A 22,790-nucleotide genomic window follows, 5' to 3' on the forward strand; every position below is an offset into this window, starting at 1 on the left:
CTGAGCTCAACAGAACTGGCTGACTTTGCCTTCCACCCCTCATCCTTCTAATGGGCCAGCCCAGTAGCTCCATTCAAGGTATTTCCAAGGTATTTCATCCCTCACCCTCATCCCAGGCCCTGGCCCTGGCCCATCCTTCCTCCTCTCCCACCTGGACTATGGCAGCAGCCTCTTCCCTGTTCTCCCTACTCCCCCTAACACCCCAAGATGCTACCACAGGGACCTAATACCTATCACATCAGGATCTTCCTGAAGGCATCTGCTTACTGCACCTCACCCCAGATAAAAGTCAATGTCTCAACCATAGCCCACAAGTCCCATCATCTCGCCAATCTCACCTCCTCTCACTCTCCCATCACTCACTCCATTCTAACCACACTGGCCTCCTTGTCCCTCTTCACCCCTGGACCTTCACACTAGCTGTTCCTTCTGCCTGGAATGCCTCTCCCCCAAATACCTGATCTCCTTTCTCCTCTCTTTTAGGCTTTCACTTATTGGTTCTTTTTCAATGAGACCTTTTCGGCTCTATCTAATGTTGCCTCCCAACCCTGCCCTCCTTACACACAAACTCACTCCCATCCCTGCTTCACCATAGCAACACTGCCCTCCTCCAGCTTACACCTTAGATGATGCTGTTAGAACAGGGCCTGTTCTCCCTAGAACATCCAGTCTGCATGCCTTCCAGCCCAGCTTCTTTTCATCATCCAGGTCTCTGCTCAAACACTGTCTCCTTAGAGAATCTTCCCTCCCTCCCTCTGCCCACAACCACCCCCCCACCCGCCACCCACCACCTGCCTCACTGCAGCCATTACATTTTCATTCAGTCTTTATAGCACTTATCACAGTCTGAAATTATATTGTTTATTAGTTCACTATTTCATTTTCTATTCAAGCAGAATTGGAGCACCATGAGGACAGGACTTTTGTCAGCTGTGTTCACTGCTGTATCCCCAGCTTGGTGCCAGGCTTGGCAAAGGGTATGAGGGGCTCTTCAGTACCAGTTACAACTCTCCCCAAGCAAACAATATTCTCCCTGCTCTGAGAATATTTTACTGACCACAAAGATTGAAGGTGGGTTTGGGACCTGGTACCCAGGGTCATCACTACTGACAGAGGTCTTGGGCCCAGGTTGGCCCTAAAGTTCAAGGGGTTCCTAGGAGGAGGTGGTGGGAGTCAGGCCTTTGAGGAAGGCAGTGCTATGCCTCAGGCATGCGGGCCAAGTCCATGTGTGATGCGTCTCTCTTCCTCTGGCTTCTGTCATCCTTCCTACGACATTATCTGTCCTGGTCCTTATGCACTGGGAGTCTGAGTGTCCAGGAGCTCAGGCTTGGCGTCCAGCGTGGGAGGTGCAGGACCGTGGGCAAGGACCACAGCAATGTCAGGCCCTCCACAGATGATGGTGAAGGCTTGGGATTCCTCAGGTCGAGGGAGCTGGGCCATCCCAGGGAAAGAAGTAGTAGAGATGGGGGACACAGGGAAGTAAGAGGAGAGGAGGAGGGAAGGAAGAAGTGGGGGCAGGGGAAGAAACCATGAGGAACAGGGAGGTGAGGGGGGAGGGGAGTGTCAGAAGACAGACAGAGACGTGGGCAGAGAGAGAGGTGAGAACCAGAGAGACATTCAGGAGGGAATGAAGCGGTATGGGAAAACAGGGACAGAGATGAGGGGGGACAGAGACATGGAGAGACAGGTATGGGGGTGTGGGCGAAATGCAGGGATAGAGAGACAGGGACATGGGTATGGGGGATAGACAAAGAGGCAGATGAAGAGAGACACAGGGAAATGGGGAGATAAATGGGATGACAGAGAAATTGGGGAGGGGGTGCAGAAAGACAAAGATGAATGTGGGAGAGAGAAGAAGAGATTGAAAAACAGGAATGGAAGAGGGGCAGGGGAGGCAGAGAGAGAGACACACTGTCAGCCCAGGGGCCCTGGCAGGCTCCATGAAGAGCCTCAGGCCTGAGTCTGCGTTCTGTGCTCTCCACTCCCCCACCAGCATGTCCGTCTGGTGCATGGCTGGTTCAGGCCACAGCCTCAAACACAGAGCCTCCAGGGACAGCCATTGCAGCTCCAGCTGACTGCTACCGTCTGGGGATGTTAACCCAGTGCTGCTACATCTGCTGAGCCTTCGGGAAAGGCCAGAAAATATGTTAAAGCATTACTGAGGCCAAACGAATGGTATCTGTGGGCCAGGTCCACCCCACTGGCTGTCAGGTGAGGACATCTCAGCTACAGAGGCACCTCAGGGGCTTTCGGAAACTCCTCCCCACCTCCCTTTTCCAAGCAGGAACAACAGCCCCAGGACCTCAAGTTTGCCCCTGGGGTTTTAAGCAGGAAAAAGGCTTGGCCAATTTTTTATTTTTAAAGACATGATCCTCTCCACTTCCCACCTCAGAAAATACTCAGCAGTAAAATACAGGGGCAAAGGGCCTTAGATAGGGTCAGGGAAACTCTAGTATAGAGCTGCAAACCCAAGTTCTATAGGGGCCATGCCCAGAGGTCTCCAACAGAAGCGCACAGGCCTCCTCTGGGGCAGGACAGCTGAGTTTGGATCCTGGCTCTGCAACTTACTGGCTGCCTGGCTTTGGGCAAGTTACACTGTACTTCAGTTTTTCATATGGGAAATAGGGACTGTCAACATCAAGGTCAAGTGAGTTTTCATTAAGTTATTAACTGTGTCTAAAAGAGAGTATGTGTGTATGCTAAGTCGCTTCAGTCCTGTCCAACTCCGTTCAACCCTATGGACTGCAGCCTGCCAGGCTGCTCTGGCCATGGGATTCTCCAGGCAAGAATAGTGGCATGTGTTGCTGTCCCCTCCTCCAGGGGATCTTCCCGACCCAGGGATCCAACCCACATCTCTTACTTCTCCTTCATTGGCAGGCAGGTTCTTTACCTCTAGTGCCACTTGGGAAACCCCCTAGAAGAGAATAGGGGGGCTTAAGTATTATTTAAAAAGGGAACAGCCACTACTCAGTTTCTGCCCATAGTTGCTTGGCATTGCCAGATTGATTTTTTTCACGGCAGCAATTTGGAAACCTGGGTGACTTTTCAACTCTGGACTCTAGACGGAAACACTGGGGCTGTGTGGGCCAGGCAGGGCACTCACCGCACACAGCCGGCCCCAGTGCACCCGCGCCTGTAGCTGCCGCGCCAGCTGCTCCAGGGCCCGCAGCCGCGCCTGGTGCTGCTCGTGGCGCCGCTGCAGCCTCCGCACCCGCCGCTGCAGCGCGCCCAGCGCCGCGCCCAGCCCGGCCCGGGGGTGCTGGGCTGATGCTCCAGGGCGCAGCCCCGCGGGAGCCGGCGGAAGCGACAGGGGCGTCAGGAACACGGTGGCTGGAGCCTCGGGGGCCCCAGAGGCTGGCCCCAGCATCAAGAGCTGTACGGGCCCAGGGGCCGGGACGGCGGGGCCTGGGGCCAAGGATGGGGTCGCCTGCAGAGGCGGAGGCACGATGGGTTTCTCCGTGCTTCGGGAACTCTGCTGCCTCTGGAAGACAAGGCGCGGGGTGGCGGACATCAGGGCCAGGCTCCAAGGGGAAATTCCTCAGGCGGGGAGGGCTGGGGATCCGACTCCAGCGACGGGGCTTCCCCGAGCTCACCTGGGCGGGCGGCGCTCGGGAGAAGATGGAGGGCACGGCGTCGGGTCGCAGGTAGCGCACGCCCCAGCGCCACTGGAAGCAAGAGGGGGCGAAATGCTCGCTGCACAAGTGCTGGTGGCAGCTGGGCACCCAGTGCTCACGGCCCATGTGCCTCAGCCAGGCCTGCAGCCGGGGGCCATCCTTCAGCGGGAACCTGCGGGGGGGCGAGGTCAGCGATGTCAGGTCCAACCCCCGCCCCCACCCCGCAACGGCCAGCACGCGCACACCGAGAGCCTTGAGTGCCAAACTTCTGCCTCCTCCAGGGCAGAGTCTGGCCATGCCTCCCAACCAGGTTGTGTGTGTGTGGGGGGGGGTGTTATTCACTCTGTCCTGTCCGACTCTTTGCAACTCCACAGACTGTAGCCTACCAGGCTCCTCTGTCCATGGGATTCTCCAGGCAAGAATACTGGAGTGGAAAAAAAAAAAGAATACTGGAGTGGGTAGCCATGCCCTCTTCTAGGGATCTTCCCCACCCAGAGACAGAACCTGGGTTTCCAGATTCTTTACTATCTGAATCACTAGGGAAGCCTATCTCTGCCTCTACCCATATCTAATTTTTTTGCTCCCATCTTGTGGTTCAGCTGGTAAAGAATCTGCCTGCAATGTGGCAGACCTGGGTTCAGTCCCTGGGTTGGGAAGATCCCCTGGAGAAGGGAAAGGCTACCCACTGCAGTATTCTGGCCTGAAGAATTCCATGGACTATATAGTTCATGGGGTCTCAAAGAGTCTAAGAGACACAACTAAGCGACTTTCACCTTCATCTTTTAAACACCCAGCATCAGCCCACCTCTCCCACATCTGTTGTTGTCTGTCCCCCAAAGCCTCCAAACTCCTTCCTGGTCTCTCTTCCATGGCCACTCTCCCCTCCCCACTATAATCTGTTCCTCCACAGGACCCTAAGGGAGCAGTTAACAAAATCGGACAAATCTAGAATGTGGGAGATCCTATATTCATGGGACTAGGGGTGGGGTTATAGATTAAAGGGGATTTAAGAAACATCAACACAAAAGCAGATCTGGGCTTCCTCTGCAACCAACCAATCTGTAAAAAGACATTTTAATCCAGTTGGGGGAAACTGAACATGAATTGGTTATTAGATAATTGTAAGAAGTTAATTTTGCTAGGTGTGATCATCACACTGATTTAAGCTTCTAAAATAGTCATCTGTTGGAAAAATATTCTGAAATATTTATGAACAAAAGACTGGAATTTACTTTAAAATACTGCATTAAAGATGTACGTGGGAGGAAGGTGGAAGAAAAAGATTAGTGAAATGTTGACTACTGGTGTAACTGAGTGATAGATACATGAGGAGTCATTTAAACAACACTATTTTTTGTGTATGCTTGAAAACATGTCAAAAAGTTTTTAAACAACAAAAAATTACCTGATTAAAAAATGGGCAAGGGGCTTGAATAGACTCTAAAGAAGATACAAATGGCAACCAGCATATGAAAAGATGTTCAACATCATTTATCATTAGGAAAATGCCAATCAAAACCACAAGATATTGCCTCATAACCATTAGAATGACTACTATATTTAAAAAAAAAAAGAAAATAACAAGTATTGACAAGAATATGCAGAATCTGGAACCCTGTGTGCTGTTGGTAGGAATGTAAAATGGAGAAGCTTCTAAGAAAAGTAGTATGGTAGTTCCTCAAAAAACTGAAAACAGTATTACCATATGATCCAAATCCCACTTCTGGATATAGACCCCCCAATAAAACTTCAAAGCAGGGTCTCAAAGAGATATTTGCACACTCATGTTCATAACAGCATTATTTACAATAGCCAGGAGGTGGAAGAAACCCAAGGGTCCATCAACAAATGAATGTTTTAACAAAAGGTGGAATATATATATATACACACACACACACATATACATACACTATATATATATATATATATATATATATATATATATATACACACAATACACACACACACAATGAAATATTACTCAGCCTTAAAAAGGAAAGAAATTCTGGGACTTTCCTGGCAGTCTAGTGGTTAAGACTCTTGCTTCCATTGTAGGGGGCATGGGTTCTATCTCTAGTCAGGAAACTAAGATCCCACATGCTGGGCAGTGCAGCCAAAAAAAAAAAAAAAAAAGAAGGAAAGAAATTCTGACACATGTTATATAACATGGATGAACCTTGAGTATATTATGGTAAGTGAAATAAACCAGTCACACACACAAAAAAGTCCTAATACTGTATGATTCCACAATACTTTCTAGAACCAACATCAAAAAAGATGTCCTTTTCATTATAGGGGAATGGAATGCAAAAGTAGGAAGTCAAGAGATACCTGGAGTAACAGGCAAGTTTGACTTTGGAGTACAAAATGAATCAGGGCAAAGGCTAACAGAGTTTTGCCAAGAGAACACACTGGTCATAGCAAACACCCTCTTCCAACAACACAAGAGATTACTCTAGACATGGACATCACCAGATGGTCAATACTGAAATCAGACTGATTATATTCTTTGCAGCTGAAGATGGAAAAGCTCTATACAGCTCTATATATACTGATTATATTCTTTGCAGCTGAAGATGGAAAAGCAAACACAAGACCAGGAGCTGACTGTGGCTCAGATCATGAGCCCCTGATTGCAAAATTAAGACTTAAATGGTGGGGAGGGAGGTGGGAGGGGGGATCGGGATGGGGAATACGTGTAACTATATGGCTGATTCATGTCAATGTATGACAAGACCCACTGAAATGTTGTAAAGTGATTGGCCTCCAACTAATAAAATAATATTAAAAAAAAAAAAAAAAGACTTAAATGAAGAAAGTAGGGAAAACCACTAGGCCATTCCAGTATGACCTAAATCAAATCCCTAATGATTATTCTGGCTTCCCTGATAGCTCAGTTGGTAAAGAATCCCCCTGCAATGCAGGAGACCCCAGTTGGATTCCTGGAAGATCTGCTGGAGAAGGGATAGACTACCCACTCCAGTATTCTTGGGCTTCCCTTATGGCTCAGCTGGTAAAGAATCTGCCAGCAATGTGGGAGACCTGGGTTCGATCCCTGGGTTGGGAAGACCCCCTGGAGAAGGGAAAGGCTACCCACTCCAGTATTCTGGCATAGAGAATTCCATGGACTATACAGTCCATGGGGTCACAAAGAGTTGGACGCGACTGAGCAACTTTCACTTTCACTATGATTATTCAGTGGAAGTGATAAATAGAGTCAAGGGATTAGATCTGATAGAGTGCCTGAAGAACTACAGATTGAGGTTTGTAACAGTGACCAAAACCATCCCCAAGAAAAAGAGATGCCAAGTAGACAAAATGGTTGTCTGAGGAGGGCTTACAAATAGCTGAGAAGAGAAGAGAAGAGACGTGAAAGGCAAAGGAGAAAGGAAAAGATATACCTATTTGAATGCAGAGTTCCAAAGAATAGCAAGGAGAGATAAAAAAGTCTTCTTAAGTGAACAATGCAAAGAAATAGAGGAAAACAATACAATGGGAAATTAAATATATCTAGGGAATATTTCATGCAAAGATGGGCACAATAGAAGACAGAAACAGCAAGGACTTAACAGAATGAAATGATATTAAGAAGAGGTGGCAAGAATACACAGAAGAACTGTACAAAAAAGGTCTTAATGAAAAAGAAAAAAAAAAAAAAAAAGGTCTTAATGACCCAGATAACCACGATGGTGTGGTGACTCACCTAAAGCCAGACATCCTGGAATGTGAAGTCAAGCGGGCCTTAGGAAGCATTACTATGAACAAAGCTAGAGGAGGTGATGGAATTCCAGATGAGCTATTTCAAATCATAAAAGATGATGCTGTTAAAGTGCTGCACTCCATAGTCTAGCAAACTTGGAAAACCCAGCCATGACCACAGCACTGGAAAAGGTCAGTTTTCATTCCAATCCCAAAGACGGGCAATACCAAAGAATGTTTAAACAATGGCACAATTGTGCTCATTTCGCATGCTAGCAAAGTAATGCTCAAAATCCTTCAAGTTAGGCTTCAATGTACAAGAACTTCCAGATGTACAAGTTGGATCTAGAAAAGGGACAGGAACCAGAGATCAAATTGCCAACATCTGCTGGATCACAGAAAAAGCAAGAGAATTCCAGGAAAACATCTGCTTCACTGACTACACTAAAGCCTTTGACTGTGTGGATCACAATAAACTGTGGAAAATTCTTCAAGAGATGGAATACCATAGTGAAGGACAGTCCTGGTGTGCTGTAATCCATTGTGTCGCAAAGAGTTGGATACAACTAAGAGTTGGATACAACTAAGCGACTGAACAACAACAACTTATCTGTCTTCTGAGAAACCTGTATGCAGGTCAAGAAGCAACAGTTAGAACCAGACCTGGAACAATGGACTACTTCAAAATTGAGATAGGAGTACAACAAGGTTGTATACTGTCATCTTGCTTATTTAACTTATATGCAGAGTGCATCATGCGAAATGCTGGATGAAATGAATCATAAGCTGGAATCAAGATTGCTGAGAGAAATATCAATAACCTCAGATATGCAGATGATATCACTCTAATAGCAGAAAGTGATAAGGGTTAAAGAGAAAGTGATAAGGGTTTAAGCCAGTGAAAAAGCTGGCTTAAAACTCAACATTCAAAAAATTAAGATCATGGCATCTGGTCCAATCACTTCATGGCAAATAGAAGGGGGAAAAGTGAAAGTAGTGGCAGATTTTATTTTCTTGGGCTCCAACATCACTGCAGACAGTGACTGCAGCCATGAAATTAAAATGTGCTTGCTCTTTGGAAGGAAGGCTATGGCAAACCACACATAGCATATTAAAAAGCAAAGACATCACTTTGCTGACAAACGTCCACATAGTCAAAGCTATGGTTTTTCCAGTAGTCATGTCTGGATGTGAGAGTTGGACCATAAAGAATGCTGAGCGCTGAAGAATTGATACTTTTTCGAATTGTGGTGCTGGAGAAGACTCTTGAGAATCCCTTGGACAGCAAGGAGATCAAACCAGTCATTCCTAAAGGAAATCAACCCTGAATATTCAATGGAAGGACTGCAGCTCCAGTATTATGGTCACTGACGTGAAGAGCCAACTCACTGGAAAAGACTCTGATGCTGGGAAAGGTTGAAGGCAAAAGGAGGAGGGTGCAGCAGAGGATGAGATGGTTAGATAGCTTCACCGATGCAATAAACATAAATCTAAGCAAACTCTGGGAGATAGTGAAGGAGAAAGAAACCTGTTGTGCCACCATCCATTGGGTCACCAAGAGTCTGACAAGACTTAAGAGAATGAACAACAACAAATATGATTCCACTTATATGGGGTATCCAAAGTAATCAAACTCATAGCAACAGAAAGTAGAATGGTGTTGCCAGGGGCTGGGGGAGGGGTAGGAAAATTGGGAGTTTTTTTTCAATGGTTTCAGGTTTGCAAGATCAAAGAGTCTGGAGATTGGCTGCTCAACAATGTGAATATGTTTCATATTAATACTGCTGAACTTAAAAATGGGTTAAGATGGTAGATTTTATGTGTATTTTACCACAATTAAAACTTTAAACAATTTTAATTTTAAAAAATGAACTAAATTAAAAATGAATTAAATAAAATTCCCAGTGGGAGTGGGTGGGGATTATCTGATAAGGCACCCTCTACAGGCCCTACTACTTCTGTGTCTATAGAAGTAGTGCCACCTGTCAACTGGTGCCATTGTCCCCAGTGTTTCTTTCTGTCCTCTTTTATAGTGATACACTCTGTTTAGACCTGGGTTCAAGACTGTCCACAATAAAGACCTCATTTCCCAGCTTCATTTGCAGCTAGGGTGGCCCCATCATTAAGCTCTGGCCAGCTGATCCCATGGCAGCTGCCAGAAATTATGAGGTTTAAAATAAAAGGTTTATTTTAAGCTGCTCAATGTTATGAAGCATTAGATAACTAAGTCATCCACATCCCCCTTCACAAAGTCTTCCACAAGGTGACATTATTTACTTAATATTTTTTCTTAAAACTGAGCAATTTTATAAGTTAGAGGAGAAATGTCATATGACATCCCTTATATGTGGAATCTAAAAAGAAATGATACAAAGTGAACTTACTCACAAAACAGAAAGAGAATGAACTTATGGTTGCCTGTACACACTGCTATATTTAAAATGGATAACCAACAAGAATCTACTGCATAGCACAGGGAATTCTGCTCAATGTTCTGTGGCAGCCTGGATGGGAGGAGAGTTTGGGGGAGGAAGGATACATGGATAGGTGTGGCCGATTCCCTTAGCTGCTCACCTGAAACAATCACAACCTTTTAATTGGTGATACCCCAATACAAAATAACAAGTTTTTTAAAAATTGACCAACTTTAAGTAGTAAACAAAGATACCTAAAAGAGAAACTCTTATGTATCTTTAAATCACAATTGAAAATGGAACATCAGTATCAATTCCATGAATAGGAGTTAACCATAAAAACACCTGGATATCTTTACAGGCTGAGGGCTGTAAGGTCTGTACCCTCTTTCTTAAAAAGGAAGAGTAAGGAGCGTTAGAAAGTAGGGGACAGTACCATCCGTAGAAGACAAGAAAAATAAATTCAAACATATGCACACAAAAGAACACTATGAGCTCTAAAGTAAGTTGGAGGCACTGTATGAACTGGCATGCTATTTTTAGGCATATATTATGTGAAAAAAAGGTACCAAATGGAGTACACCAGCTTTCAGTAACTGTGGTAGGCTGAGTAATAGTCCCACAAAAGACATCCTTGTCCCAATCTTGGATGCTGTGAATACTGCATTTCATGACAAAAGATGTGATAAAGGATCCTGAGATGGGGAAATTATTGGAGATCATCCATGTTGGTCCTCCATGCAATTACAAGTTGGTTTTTCTTTTAAATTTTTTGGCATACCACATGGCATCTGTAATCTTAGTTCCCTGACTAGGGATCGAACCCCTGTCCCCTGTAGTGGAAGCACAGAGTCTTAACCACTGGACTGCCAGGGAAGTCCTACAAGTATTCTTCTAAGAGGGAAATGGAAGAATATATCATTACCACAGACAAAAGAGGAGAAGGTAATGTCACCACAGAGGCAGAGATTGAGATGATGTGGACACAAGCCAAGAAATGCCTGCGGACGCCAGAAACTGGAAGATTGAGGAACAGATTTTCTCCTAGAGCCTCCTGGGGAATGCAACCCTGCTGACACCTTGATTTTGGCCCAGTAAAACCAACCTGGATTGTGAGAGCATATTTCTTATTGTTTAAAGCCACCAGCAGTTTGAAACAGCAGCCGTAGGAAACTAAGCAACATTTACTGTATTTGTATAAAGAAACACTGGGAAAGCCACATAAGATGCTAAAGAGGCCACCTTTGGGGAGGTGGTGGACGGGATGCACAGAGGTTGGTCGTGGGGTGCAGAGCAAGACTCCTCAGGCAAAAGGCAGACCGTGGTGGGTAGCTGGTCAAAGAGGACTGAGGGCGGACTCAGAGGGGAGCCATGGCAGCCAAAGAGAAGAACCCCAGGGCACAAAGCCAGGAACTCTGGCTGCTGCACTTCCCTCAGCCTCCATCTGAGATCCAGCTGCTCTCACCAGCCTCATTCTGCCTGGACATGAAATCCCCCTGTAATTGCATGACCCACCTGCTCCTGGGCAAAGACTGCCAAAGGATTATTCCATATCCACTCTCTGCTTCTTCCTTACTAACAAACTCCAACTTTTTTGAGGCCATAATGTGCTCTGTTAAATGACTGTTTCCTGGGCTCCTTTGCCATAGTGGGGACATGCAATTAAGTCCTGGCCAATGAATATTTCCATGTTGGGTGAGACATCTGAGATGGTACCTTAAATGTGGAAGCAACCTCAGATGGAATCAGAAGCAGCTCAAGGGGTAAAGGAGGAAAGGAATATCATTAAAAAACCTCTTCCTAATTTGGTCTTATTTTTATTCTCTTTTGTCCCTCTGGATAGCAACATCTATAATAGGAAATGTCCCTCTCTAAAAATCTACCTTAAGTGGACAGCCAATCTTTTTTTGTATAGAGCAATATTTTAGTCTTAGTTAGCCATTCTAACTTAGTCTTTCTTATTTAGTCTTTAGTTAGCCATTCTATCTAGAGCAGCGCTAGTTCTGTTTTTCCTTACTAACATAATTCAAAATGTCATCAGGGTGGTTAAAGGCCTATCAAAAAGACTACATTTCCCAGCATCCTTTACAGTTGCAATGCCCAATGATGAAGAATCATTGGGTGGGATTTCTGGGAAGGCTTTGTGAAGTGGACTAGCTTGGTTTAGAGTTGAGTCCCTTTTACTCTTCCTCCTTTCCCTTTTCTCCCTACCAGAAATGGTAGGGCATGATGGTTGGGGCAGTTGGCAGCTGGAGGATGGATGTGAAAGACAGGACCTTCATTCCTGATGACTGTGGAGCTGCCACATCAGTGCTGGTCTGCCGACCTACATACTTGCTTTATATGAGAGAAAACCAAACCTTGCGTAGACTGAATTATTGTTCAAAACATTTGCTACCACTGCCAACACAGAAACACATTTCCACTCCACTGACCTGATGCTGCTATAGACTTGCCAAAGCAGTTAAAGTGACATGGGCCACTTCACAGTACACAGGTTACCAGGAGCCACTGGGTGACTTCTCCCCACTGTCTCTTTTTCCCCCTCCCACAAGATCAGCAACATTCCACCTAGTGGCAGTTCCTCCATCCCAGGCCCCAAGTTAAGATACAGTAGAGAAGTGCCATCAATGGCCTGCCAAGGACATTAATCTGAGTGAGAAATAAACCTTTGTTGCAGTAAGCTATTGAGTTTCGGTGAGTTTGTTACTGTAGCATAACTCAGCCAGGTTGACTCCTACAGACCCCATAATTTGATTAAGCCACTATTATTTCAGGACTTTTTAAACTGCCAGACAGATGCAATTCATTCCTGATAGACACCCCATAGACACCCACCCCCATGAGATGACTGTCATTTGTTCCTGGGTGCTAAAAGGGTCTAAAACACAACTAATGGATGTTTCCTTTGGCATCCTGGCAGGAATTTCAAGTTATTTCCCAGTACTTTGCTCATTGTTTCACCTTGTTCCTTCTAGCATCCATGCCCTCTAGAATCTGCTTTGGAGCCTACTTCTCATCAAACTCTTAGCTAAATGGCTTCCGCAAGAGTGACTCAGGGTTGGGCCTCGAGGTGGGAATGGGTCAGCCTGTGTGAGGAACAGCCTGGCAGCCATTGGTGGAGATTTCAACAACACAGATGTGAACTGATTTTTATTTTTCCCCACACCAAGTAGCTTGTGGGATCTTAATTCCCCAAGCAGGGGTTGAACCCAGGCCCTTGGCAGTGAAAGCGTGGAGTCCTCACCAGTAGACCACCAGGGAATTGCCTGAAGTGATTTTTATATGTTCCTCTGGCTGCCGTGTACAGTCATTATTGTTCTCATTATTACGTGTGAAGAACTTGGAACAGTACCTGGCCTACAGTAAGTGCTACATTTTTACTCTTGTTGCTGTAAGGGAAGCAAGAGCGGAAGTAGGGAGACCAGCAAGCAACTATAACAGCATCTCATTAAGAGACAATGACAGGGACTTCCCTGGTGGTCCAATGGTTAAGGCTTCGCCTTCCAATCCAAGGGGCTTGGGTGTGATCCGTGGTCGGGGAGCTGAGCTAAGATCCCACATGCCTCATGGTCAAAAGACAAAACAGAAGCAATATTGTAACAAGTTCAATACAGACTTTACAATGGTCCACATTAAAAAAAAATCTTAAAAGAGACTGACAGCCTGGACTACACTGTGATAGCAGAGGTGATAAGAAGTAGTCAGACTGGGAACGTGGTGGGCTTTTTCCTTTCCTTATTTCCTAATAGTTTAGTGAGGATTCTGTCACTGGCATTTGCAACTGTATTTCCAAAGAGTTAGGGGTTTTGTTGTGATTGTTGCAGGATGGGGAGTGTCAGAGGGTAGAGTTAAAGCATGGATTAACGGTATAGACTGGGGGCAGTGGTGCTGAAGAAAAGAGGATCAGTTTGTGTCCTCAGTTCGTCAATGACTGACCCTGCAGCTTTCCATGAGCTCTGTCAGGGCAGGAACAAGATGTGTCAGTGTCCCGTGTGTCCAGCAGGGGCCTGCTTACTACAGGAGACACTCAAAGTTGCTGAATTAATAAATGGTGTCAAGTGGCACCAGTGGTAAAGAGCCCACCTGCCAATGCAGGAGACATAAGAGATGTGGATGGGGCCCTGGGTCAGGAAGATGCCCTGGAGGAGGGCATACAACCCACTCCAGTATTCTTGCCTGGAGAATCCCATGGACAGAGGAGCCTGGCAGGCTACAGTCCCTAGGGTCACAAGAGTCTGACACAACTGAAGCAACTTAGTACGCACATGCACGTCAGAGTGATACATTTTAAAAAGCAAGTCTGGACATACTGATTCAGTTCCAAAGACCACTCTACTCTCCTCCTACCCTGAAACAGGGTCCCTCAAAGGATAGCTGGGATGTGGAGTTCTGGGTTTCCTGGGAAGCTCATATGAGACACATTCACCTAATTAACCCAACAAATATTTACTAAGCACTATGTGCCAGGCACTGTTCTGGGTGATAGAGACACAACAGGGAATAAGACAGACAAAAATCCCTGCCTTCAGGAAGCTGACATTCTAATGGAAGGGACAATAAATGGATATATTTGGTTGACCAAAAAGTTCGTTTGGCTTTTTCTATACAATCTTGTGGAAAAACCCAAATGAACTTTTTGGCCAACCCAACATTAAACATGTGGTATGCCAGATAGTGTTAAGGTTAAAGGGGAAAATAAAGCAAGAAGCGAGTAAAGAAAATATGTACGTACTGGGAGAGGGTTATCATTTTACAGAGTAGTGGTCATAAAGGGAAGAACTTTCCATGCAAAGGCCCTGGGGCAAGAATGTGTCTGGCATGCTAGAGGAACATCAAACAGGCAGTGACACTGGCATGGAATGAGTAAGGGGCAGGAGAGAGGAGATAAGGCCAGACAGTGGGGATTCAGTGCCTGTAGGGCTTCGTAGGCCTGCTTACTGCCTGCTCCAGCCTCACCTTCTTGTCTTTTATACAGTCAGGTGGGAGCCAGGGGAGGCATCTGAGCCCTGATCTGAGTCAGGGGGTTACCAGTCCCCTGTGACTGCATGTGGAAAACTGACTGTGGGAGCAGCTTGTCAAACGGAGAGCTGACTAAAATAGTGCAGTCAGAAGGTGGCCAACGCCAGGGTGGGGGCAGAGATGGGGGACAGAAGTGGTCAATTCTGGATAGACTTTAAAGGAAGAGCCTGGACTTCCCTGGTGGTCCAGTGGTTAAGAATCCACTTGCCAACGCAGAGGACATGGGTTCAACACCTGGTCCAGGAAGGTTCCACATGCTTCAGAGCAACTAAGCCTGTGGACCACAACTACTAAGCCCACTCACACAACTACTAAAACCCCCACACCCTGGTGCCTGTGCTCTGCAACAAGAGAAGCCACCACATTGAGAAGCCTGGGTACCATAACTAGAGAGTAGCCCCCACTCACCTCAACTAGAGAAAGCCTGCGTGCAGCATTGAAGGCCCAGTGCAGCCAAAACTAATAATTAAAAAAAAATTTTTTTAAGGGAATGCCAACAGGATTTGCTGATGGACCAGATGAGGAATGTGTCCTGGCCCATTTAGACTAAGGCCACCAGGGACAAACCTGGAGTCTAATAAAGTCAGATTTATTTACCTTGGCAGTAAGTGAACTGCACACCAGAGGTACTGTGGGGAATTTCATCAAACAGGAAAATAATTATTATCGGGATTTGCATGCTAAATCGCTTCAGTCATGTCTGACTCTGCAACGCTATGGACTGTAGCCTGCCAGCCTCCTCTGTCCATGGGATTCTCCAGGCAAGGATACGGGAGTGACTGCTTGTGCTCTCCTCCAGGGAATCTTCCTGACCGGGATCAAACCCAGGTCTCTTACATACCCTGCATTGACAGTTGGGTTCTCTACCACTAGCGCGACCTGGGAAGCCTCATTATTGGGGTTTGGGGGATGGGTAAAGTTTAGATGAAATATAAGTGAAACAGTGTTTGGATAAGATCAAAGCAGAGCAGAACTGTGCGTAAATGGATCAATATCAGACCTGGATTGCAAAGTGGGCCCACTTTGCAGGGTCTGTCTCCTTGGAAGCAATAAAGTTTGGGTAGATGTGAACTACTGTGTCCAGAAACCCCTTACCTGAAGTTCTGAACCTGGACTATAAATCAAGGCTGCTTCTCTGTGTCAAGCGATCTAACTTCTCCAGGCCTTAAGTAAGATGTTTCATTCCTACTGATGTAATTTCAAACAGCAAAGTTTGTGATAGCCTATGATTTTAGAGAACAAAGCTTCTTAGTAAAAAAAGCAGTAGTCGCTTAAAGAAGGGAAGTTTTGCTACTTCATATCTGCAGCACATCCCTGAGAAAATTTTTTTCCGATTAACTCTTCAGCCAGCTTTTTCCATCTCTGTCATACCACCTAAATAAATTAGAAGGCAGGGATTTGGGGTTTGTTTTGTTTTAAAAATTTAAGCTAAGTTTTACTTTCTCAGGTCTGAGAAAAAAGTAAAGTTGGTTCTAAGCATTTCTAGCCTGAAAGACAGTAAAGGATGAAAAGCTATTAGATAGGAAAGCTTATGGAAGGCTCTGGGAGAGACAGTCAGGAGGTCGGTTTCGGAAGTTTTGAGTTTGAGATGCCTCAAATTCGTGGGGATGGCGAGTAGCCAACTGTAAGCTCTTTCTGAGCCTGGACCAACTTCATTCCTCTACACAGCCCTCCCTTTCCTCCGTTCGCCCCGCTCACTACCTGCAGTTAATCGTCTATCCCTGCTGTATCATACCTTTGCACGTTTACATGTACCGTGTTTACTGCAAATAACCCTGCTTCCAAATACCTGCAACCTAGACCAGGAGCGCCGCGCCGCAGCATTTATCCTCGGGCCCCGCCCCACATTGCCCCGCCCTTGGGCCCCGCCTCCCTGTAAGCCCCGCCCCTCGCTTGCGCTCACTTGTAGAAGCTCACCGGGCGGTTGTCCGCGCCCAGCTGGCCCGCAGTGTTGGAGCAGTTCGGAGCCCGGCAGTACTTGGGCATGGCTGTCCAACCCAACTGGGTTTTGCCCGGTCTGCAGCCGCACTTTGATCCTCGCCAGGCGCCGCCGAACCCCGCCCCACCCGCGCGCTTGTCGCCTGCCTCACGTGACGGCCCTTGGGTCCTCGTCACATGCGGGGGGTAAGGAAAGCTGCGCCTGCGTATTACGCGCCAGACTGCGTTGCCACATCACGTGGCAAGTGAAAAAAGCAAAACCGGCTCTGAGCCGCCGGGACTTCGTCACGTGTTGGGGGAAGAGGTGGCGTCAAGACCTTTCTGAGTCTGCGCCAACTCTTCAGTCTTTCTCGGCTCCACCCTAGCTTACATCCGGGCGACTGCCACTGTGAGGATAGTCGGCCTGGGGTGGCGGTAGGGGGCTTTGGCATTAGCCTCGTAAAAGTTCAAAACTGACATTCAATGAATGATGAAAACACAGACGGGATTAAAAAAAACTCCACAACGCTCGATCAAACATCTAGCTAAGAAGCCGTGGCTCCACCCAGCCAGAACCCCCGCTCCACCTCTTAGCCCTCATTGGTCAAAGGCGCCGCGGGGTAACCCTGAGATTGGCCAGACCAGCAGCCCCCCGCGTCCAATGGGCGGCGGCGCCGGCTTTCCCGCGGCCGTTCGCTATTCAAGTGGACCGTGGCGGCGGCGGCGGTTGAGGAGTGTAACGGTCGCCGGGCTCCGACGCGACGATGGCGGCCTTGGGGCCCGGAGGCTACGCGCGGAATGATACAGTTGAGAAGCTGCCATCAGTCATGGCGGGAGTTCCGGCGCGGAGGGCCCAGTCTTCCCCGCCCCCGGCTCCACCGCTCTGCCTCCGGCGGCGGACGCGACTCCCGGCGGCTCCGGAGGACACGGTGCAGAATCGGGTGAGGAATTGCTTGCCTTGTCCATCTCAGTTCCAGGTTCCCTGCTCTTCCTTGGTCCCACCCTTAGATCCTTGGCCCCGCCTATCAGTCCCCGGCTGGTACCCTTCTGGTTGCTCTCTGGCCTGTTGTATCCCCTAAGTCCCGCCCCTAAATGAGGCTCCTCCCACTTCCGCGTCTCCTCCTCTTTCGGGTACTGCCCATCACCCCTAGTCCCACCTCTCAACCCCTGGCCCCACCCTCAGCCTTTTAAAAAAATTTTTTATTGAATGATCATTGCTTTACAGAATTTTGTTTTCTATCAAACTTCAATATGAATCAACCGTAGGTATACATATATCCCCTCCCTTTTGAACCTTCCTCCCGTCTCCTGCCCCATCCCAGCCCACTAGGTTGATACAGAGCCCCTGTTTGAGTTTCCTGAGCCTTACAGCAAATTCCCTTTGGTTATCTATTTTACATATGGTAATGTAAGTTTCCATGTTACTCTTTCCATACATCTCACCCTCTCCTCCCCTCTCCCCATGTCCGTAAGTCTATTCTCTATGTCTGTTTCTCCATTGCTGCCCTGTGAATATCAGTATCATTTTTCTAGATTCCATATATATGTGGTAAAATATGATATTTATCGTTCTCTGTCTGACTCACTTCACTCTGTATAATAGGTTCTAGGTTCATCCACCTCTTCAGAACTGACTCTTTAAATGTGTTCCTTTTTATGGTTGAGTAATAGTCTATTGTGTATATGTACCACTATTTCTTTATCCATTCATCTATCAATAGACATCTAGGTTGCTTCCATGTTCTAGCTATTGTAAATAGTGCTGCAGTGAACAATGGGATACATGTGTCTTTTTCAATTTTGGTTTCCTGAGGGTATATTCCTAGGAGTGGGATTTCTGGGTCATATGGTGGTTTTATTCCTAGTATTTTAAGGAATTTCCATACCATCTTCCCATCAACAATACAAGAGCATTTCCTTTTCTCCACACCGTCTCCAGCATTTATTGTTCATAGAGTTTTTGATGATGGCCATTCTGACCCATGAAAGGTAATATCTCATTGTAGTTTTGATTTGCCTTTCTCTAATAATGAGCGATGTTGAGCATCTTTTCATGTGTTTGTTAGCCATCTGTATGTCTTTGGAGAAATGTTTAAATCTTTTTCCCACTGTTTGATTGGGTTGTTTGTTTTTCTGGCATTGAGTTGTATGAGCGGCTTGTATATTTTGGAAATTAATCCTTTGTCAGTTGTTTCATTTGCTTTTATTTTCTCCCTTTGTGAGGGTTGTTCTTTTCACCTTGCTTATAGTTTCCTTTGCTGTGCAAAAGCTTTTAAGTTTAATCAGGTCCCACTTGTTTACTTTTGCTTTTATTTCCGTTACTCTAGGAGGTGGGTCATAGAGGATCTTGCTTTGATTTATGTCATCGAGTGTTCTGCCTATGTTTTCCTCTAAGAGCTTTGTAGTTTCTGGTCTTACATTTAGGTCTTTAATCCATTTTGAGTTTATCTTTGTACGTGGTGTTACACATACCATACACAAGTGTTGGTATGTGTTCTAATTTCATTCTTTTACATGTAGTTGTCCAGTTTTCCCAGCACCATTTATTGAAGAGGCTGTCTTTGCCCCATTACATATTCTTGCCTCCTTTGTCAAAAACAAGGTACCTGTAGGTGCATGCGTTTATTTCTGGGCTTTCTATCTTGCTCCATTGGTCTATATTTCTGTTTTTGTGCCAGTACCATACTGTCTTGATGACTGTAACTTTGTAGTATAATCTGAAGCAGGAAGGTTGATTCCTCCAGCTCCATTCTTCCTTCTCAAGCCTGCTCTGGCTATTCGGAATCTTTTGTGTTTCCATATAAATTGTGAAATTTTTTGTTCTAGTTCTGTGAAAAATGCCATTGGTAATTTGATAGGGATCACACTGAATCTGTAGTTTGCATTTGGTAGTATAGTCATTTTCACAATATTGGTGTTTCCTACCCAAGAACATGGAATATCTTTCCATCTGTTTATGTCATCTTTGATTTCTTTCATTAGTGTCATAATTTTCTGTGTACAGTTCTTTTGTCTCCTTAGCTAAGTTGATTTCTAGATATTTAATTCTTTTTGTTGCAGTGATGAATGGGATTGATTCCTTAATTTCTCTTTCTGGTTTTTCATTGTTAGTATATAGAAATGCAAGTGATTTCTGTGTATTGATTTTGTATGCTGCAACTTTGTTAAATTCACTGATTAGCTTTAGTAATTTTCTGATAGTATCTTTAGGGTTTTCATGTACAGTATCATATCATCTGCAAACAATGAGAGCTTTACTTCTTTTCTGTTCTGGATTCCTTTCGTTTCTTTTTCTTCTCTGATTGCTGTAGCTAGGACTTCCAGATCTATGTTGAATAATAGTGGTGAAAGTGGACACCCTTGTCTTGTTCCTGCTCTTAGGTGGAATGCTTTTTGTTTTTCACCATTGAGAGTAATGTTTACTGTAGGCTTATCATATATGACCTTTACTGTGTTGAGGTAGGTTCCTTCTATGCCCATTTTTTGAAGAGTTTTAATCATAAATGGGTGCTGAATTTTGTCAGAGGTTTTTTCTGCATCTATTGAGATTATCATATGGTTTTTATCTTTCAATTTGTTAATATAGTGTATCACATTGATTTACATATATTGAAGAATCCTTGCCTTCCTGTAATCAAATCAACAACTTGACCATGGTGTTTGAGCTTTTAGATATGTTGCTGAATTCTGTTTGCTAAAATTTTGTTGAGGATTTTTGCATCTATGTTCATCAGTAATATTAGCCTGTAGTTTTCTTTTTTGTTGTGGTCTTTGTCTGGTTTTGGTATCAGGGTGATGGTGGCCTTGTCAAATGAGTTTGGAAGTGTTTCTTCCTCTGTAATTTTTTGAAAGAGTTTTAGAAGGATAGGTGATTAGCTCTTCTGTAAATGTTTGATAGAATTCTCCTGTGAAGCCATCTGGTCCTGGGCTTTTGTTTTTTGGTAGATTTTTGATCACAGGTTCAGTTTCAGTGCCTATAATTGGGTTGTTCACAATTTCTGTTTCGTCCTGGTTCAGTCTTGGAAGACTGAACTTTTCTGAGAATCTGTCCATTTCTTCCAGGTTATCCGTTTTATTGTCATATACTAATAGTCTTTATAATCCTTTGTATTTCTGCATTGTCTTTTGTAACCTCTCCATTTTCATTTCTAATTTTGTTGATTTGATTCTTCTCTTTTTTTCTTGATGAGTCTGGCTGAGGCTTATTAATTTTGTTTATTTTCTCAAAGAAACAGCTTTTAGTTTTATTAATCTTTACTATTGTTTCTTTCATTTCTTTTTCATTTATTTCTGCTTGGATCTTTATGATTTCTTTCTTTCTACTAATTTTGGGGGTTTTTTGTTGTTATTGTTCTTTTTCCAGTTGGTTTAGGTGTAAAGTTAGGTTGTCTGTTTGATATTTTTCTTTTTTCTTGAGGTAGGATTGTATTGCTATAAACTTCCCTCTTAGAACTGCTTTCACTGCATCCCATAGGTTTTGAGTTGTCGTGTTTTCATTTTTATTTGTTTCTAGAAATTTTTTTATTTCCCTTTTGATTTCTTCAGTAACCTGTTGGTTATTTAGAAACGTGTTGTTCCCTATGTGTTTGTGTTTCTTGCAGTTTTTTTCTTGTAATTGATATCTAGTCTTGGTGCTGTGGTCAGAGAAGGTGCTTAATATTATTTTAATTATCTTAAATTTACTAAGGTTTGATTTGTGACCCAAGATGTGGGTAGACCTATCCTGGAGAATGTTCTGTGTGCACTTGAGAAGGTGTATTCTTCTGCATTTGGACAGAATGTCTTGAAGATATCAGTGAGATCCATCTCATCTAATGTATCATTTAAGACTTGTGTTTCCTTATTAATTTTCTGTTTTGATAATCTGTCCATTGGTGTGAATGGGGTATTAAAGTCTCCTACTATTATTTTGTTACTGTCAATTTCTCCTTTTATGTCTGTTAGTGTTTGTCTTAAGTATTGAGGTGCTCCTATGTTGGGTGCATAGATATTTATAATTGTTATGTCTTTCTCTTGGATTTATCCTTTGATCATTATGTAGCATCCTTCCTTATCTCTTGTAATCTTTATTTTAAGATCTATTTTGTCTGATATGAGGATTGCTACTCCAGCTTTCTTTTGCTTCCTTGCAAAATGTATTTGCATGGAATATATTTTTGCATTCTCTCATTTTCAATCTGTATGTGTCTTTAGGTCTGAAGTGGGTTTCTTTTGGACAGCATATCTATGGGTCTTGTTTTTTTATCCATTCAGCCAGTCTATGTCTTTTGGTTAGGGCATTTATGCCTTTTACATTTAAAGTAATTATTGATATATATGTTTCTATTGCCATTTTCTTAATTGTTTGAGGTTGATTTTGTAGATCTTTTTTCTTATATTTCATGACTACGTAAGTCCGGTTAACATTGTTGTAAAGCTGGTTTGGTGGTACTGAATTCTCTTAACTTTTGCTTGTTCAAAAAGCTTTTTATTTCTCCATCAATTTTGAATGAGATCCTTGCTGGGTACTGTAATCTTGATTGTAGATTTTTCCCTTTCAATACTTTAAATATATCCTGCCATTCCTTTCTGGCCTGTAGAGTTTCTGCTGAAAGTTTAGCTGTTAATTGTATGGGGTTGCCTTGTATGTTACTTGTTGCTTCTCCCTTGCTGGGTTTAATATTCTTTCTTTGTGTTTAGTCTTTGTTAGTTTGATTAGTATGTATCTCAGCATGTTTCTCCTTGGTTCTCCTGTATGGGACTCTTTGTGCCTCTTGGACTTGATTGACTATTTCCTTTTCCATTTTGGGGAAATTTTGAACTATGATCTCTTCAAAAATTTTCTTATGCCCTTTCTTTTTCTCTACTTCTGAGACCCCTGTAATTCAAAAGTTGGTGCATTTGATATTGTCCCAGAAGTCTCTGAAACTATCCTCAGTTCTTTTCATTCTTTTTACTTTATTCTGCTCTTCAGAAGTTATTTTCACCATTTTATCTTCCAGCTCACTGATTCATTCTTCTGCTTCAGATGTTCTGCTGTTGATTTCTTCTAGAGTATTTTTAATTTCAGTAATTGTGTTGTTTATCTCTTTCTGTTTATTCTTTATTTCTTCTCGGTCTTTGTTAATTGATTCTTACATTTTCA

General features: G+C 44.3%; 2 protein-coding genes across 4 annotated transcripts in view; one reads left to right on the forward strand and one right to left on the reverse strand.

The window, feature by feature from the left end:
- Positions 1-836: 836 nt before the first annotated feature.
- THAP8 (THAP domain containing 8) lies at positions 837-16,858 on the reverse strand. 2 transcript variants are annotated; one of them, XM_065925957.1, is made up of 4 exons: positions 16,653-16,858; positions 3,594-3,786; positions 3,104-3,481; positions 837-1,431 (listed from the first exon to the last, which is right to left on the reverse strand). In XM_065925957.1, exons 1-4 carry the CDS (start codon positions 16,733-16,735, stop codon positions 1,291-1,293), a joined length of 795 nt encoding a protein of 264 aa, XP_065782029.1. In that variant the 5' UTR covers positions 16,736-16,858; the 3' UTR covers positions 837-1,290. The 2 variants fall into 2 exon arrangements, with proteins under 2 accessions (XP_065782029.1, XP_065782030.1); XM_065925958.1 differs by having other exon boundaries at positions 16,667-16,791.
- A 127-nt stretch (positions 16,859-16,985) lies between these two features.
- The window catches only part of WDR62 (WD repeat domain 62), a 47,754-nt gene continuing 41,949 nt past the window's right edge, over positions 16,986-22,790 (forward strand). The window contains exon 1 of one of the 2 annotated variants that reach the window (XM_065925788.1): positions 16,986-17,607. In XM_065925788.1, the coding sequence (XP_065781860.1) occupies positions 17,431-17,607 (177 nt within the window). In that variant the 5' untranslated portion in view covers positions 16,986-17,430. The remainder of the gene's footprint in view (positions 17,608-22,790) is intronic. The other variant, XM_065925787.1, reaches the window with a different exon arrangement.

The sequence above is a fragment of the Muntiacus reevesi genome, chromosome 2 (assembly GCF_963930625.1).
Source record: "Muntiacus reevesi chromosome 2, mMunRee1.1, whole genome shotgun sequence".
In the NCBI taxonomy this organism is placed as follows: domain Eukaryota; kingdom Metazoa; phylum Chordata; class Mammalia; order Artiodactyla; family Cervidae; genus Muntiacus; species Muntiacus reevesi.

Excerpts from the sequence above, each read along its gene's own strand:
- THAP8 (XM_065925957.1), bottom strand. The coding sequence starts at position 16,735 with ATGCCCAAGTACTGCCGGGCTCCGAACTGCTCCAACACTGCGGGCCAG. Across the intron at positions 3,482-3,593 it reads CCCGAGCGCCGCCCGCCCAG|AGGCAGCAGAGTTCCCGAAG; the intron begins GTGAGCTCGGGG and ends CTTGTCTTCCAG. Across the intron at positions 1,432-3,103 it reads ACTGGGGCCGGCTGTGTGCG|CTCCCTCGACCTGAGGAATC; the intron begins GTGAGTGCCCTG and ends GGGATGGCCCAG.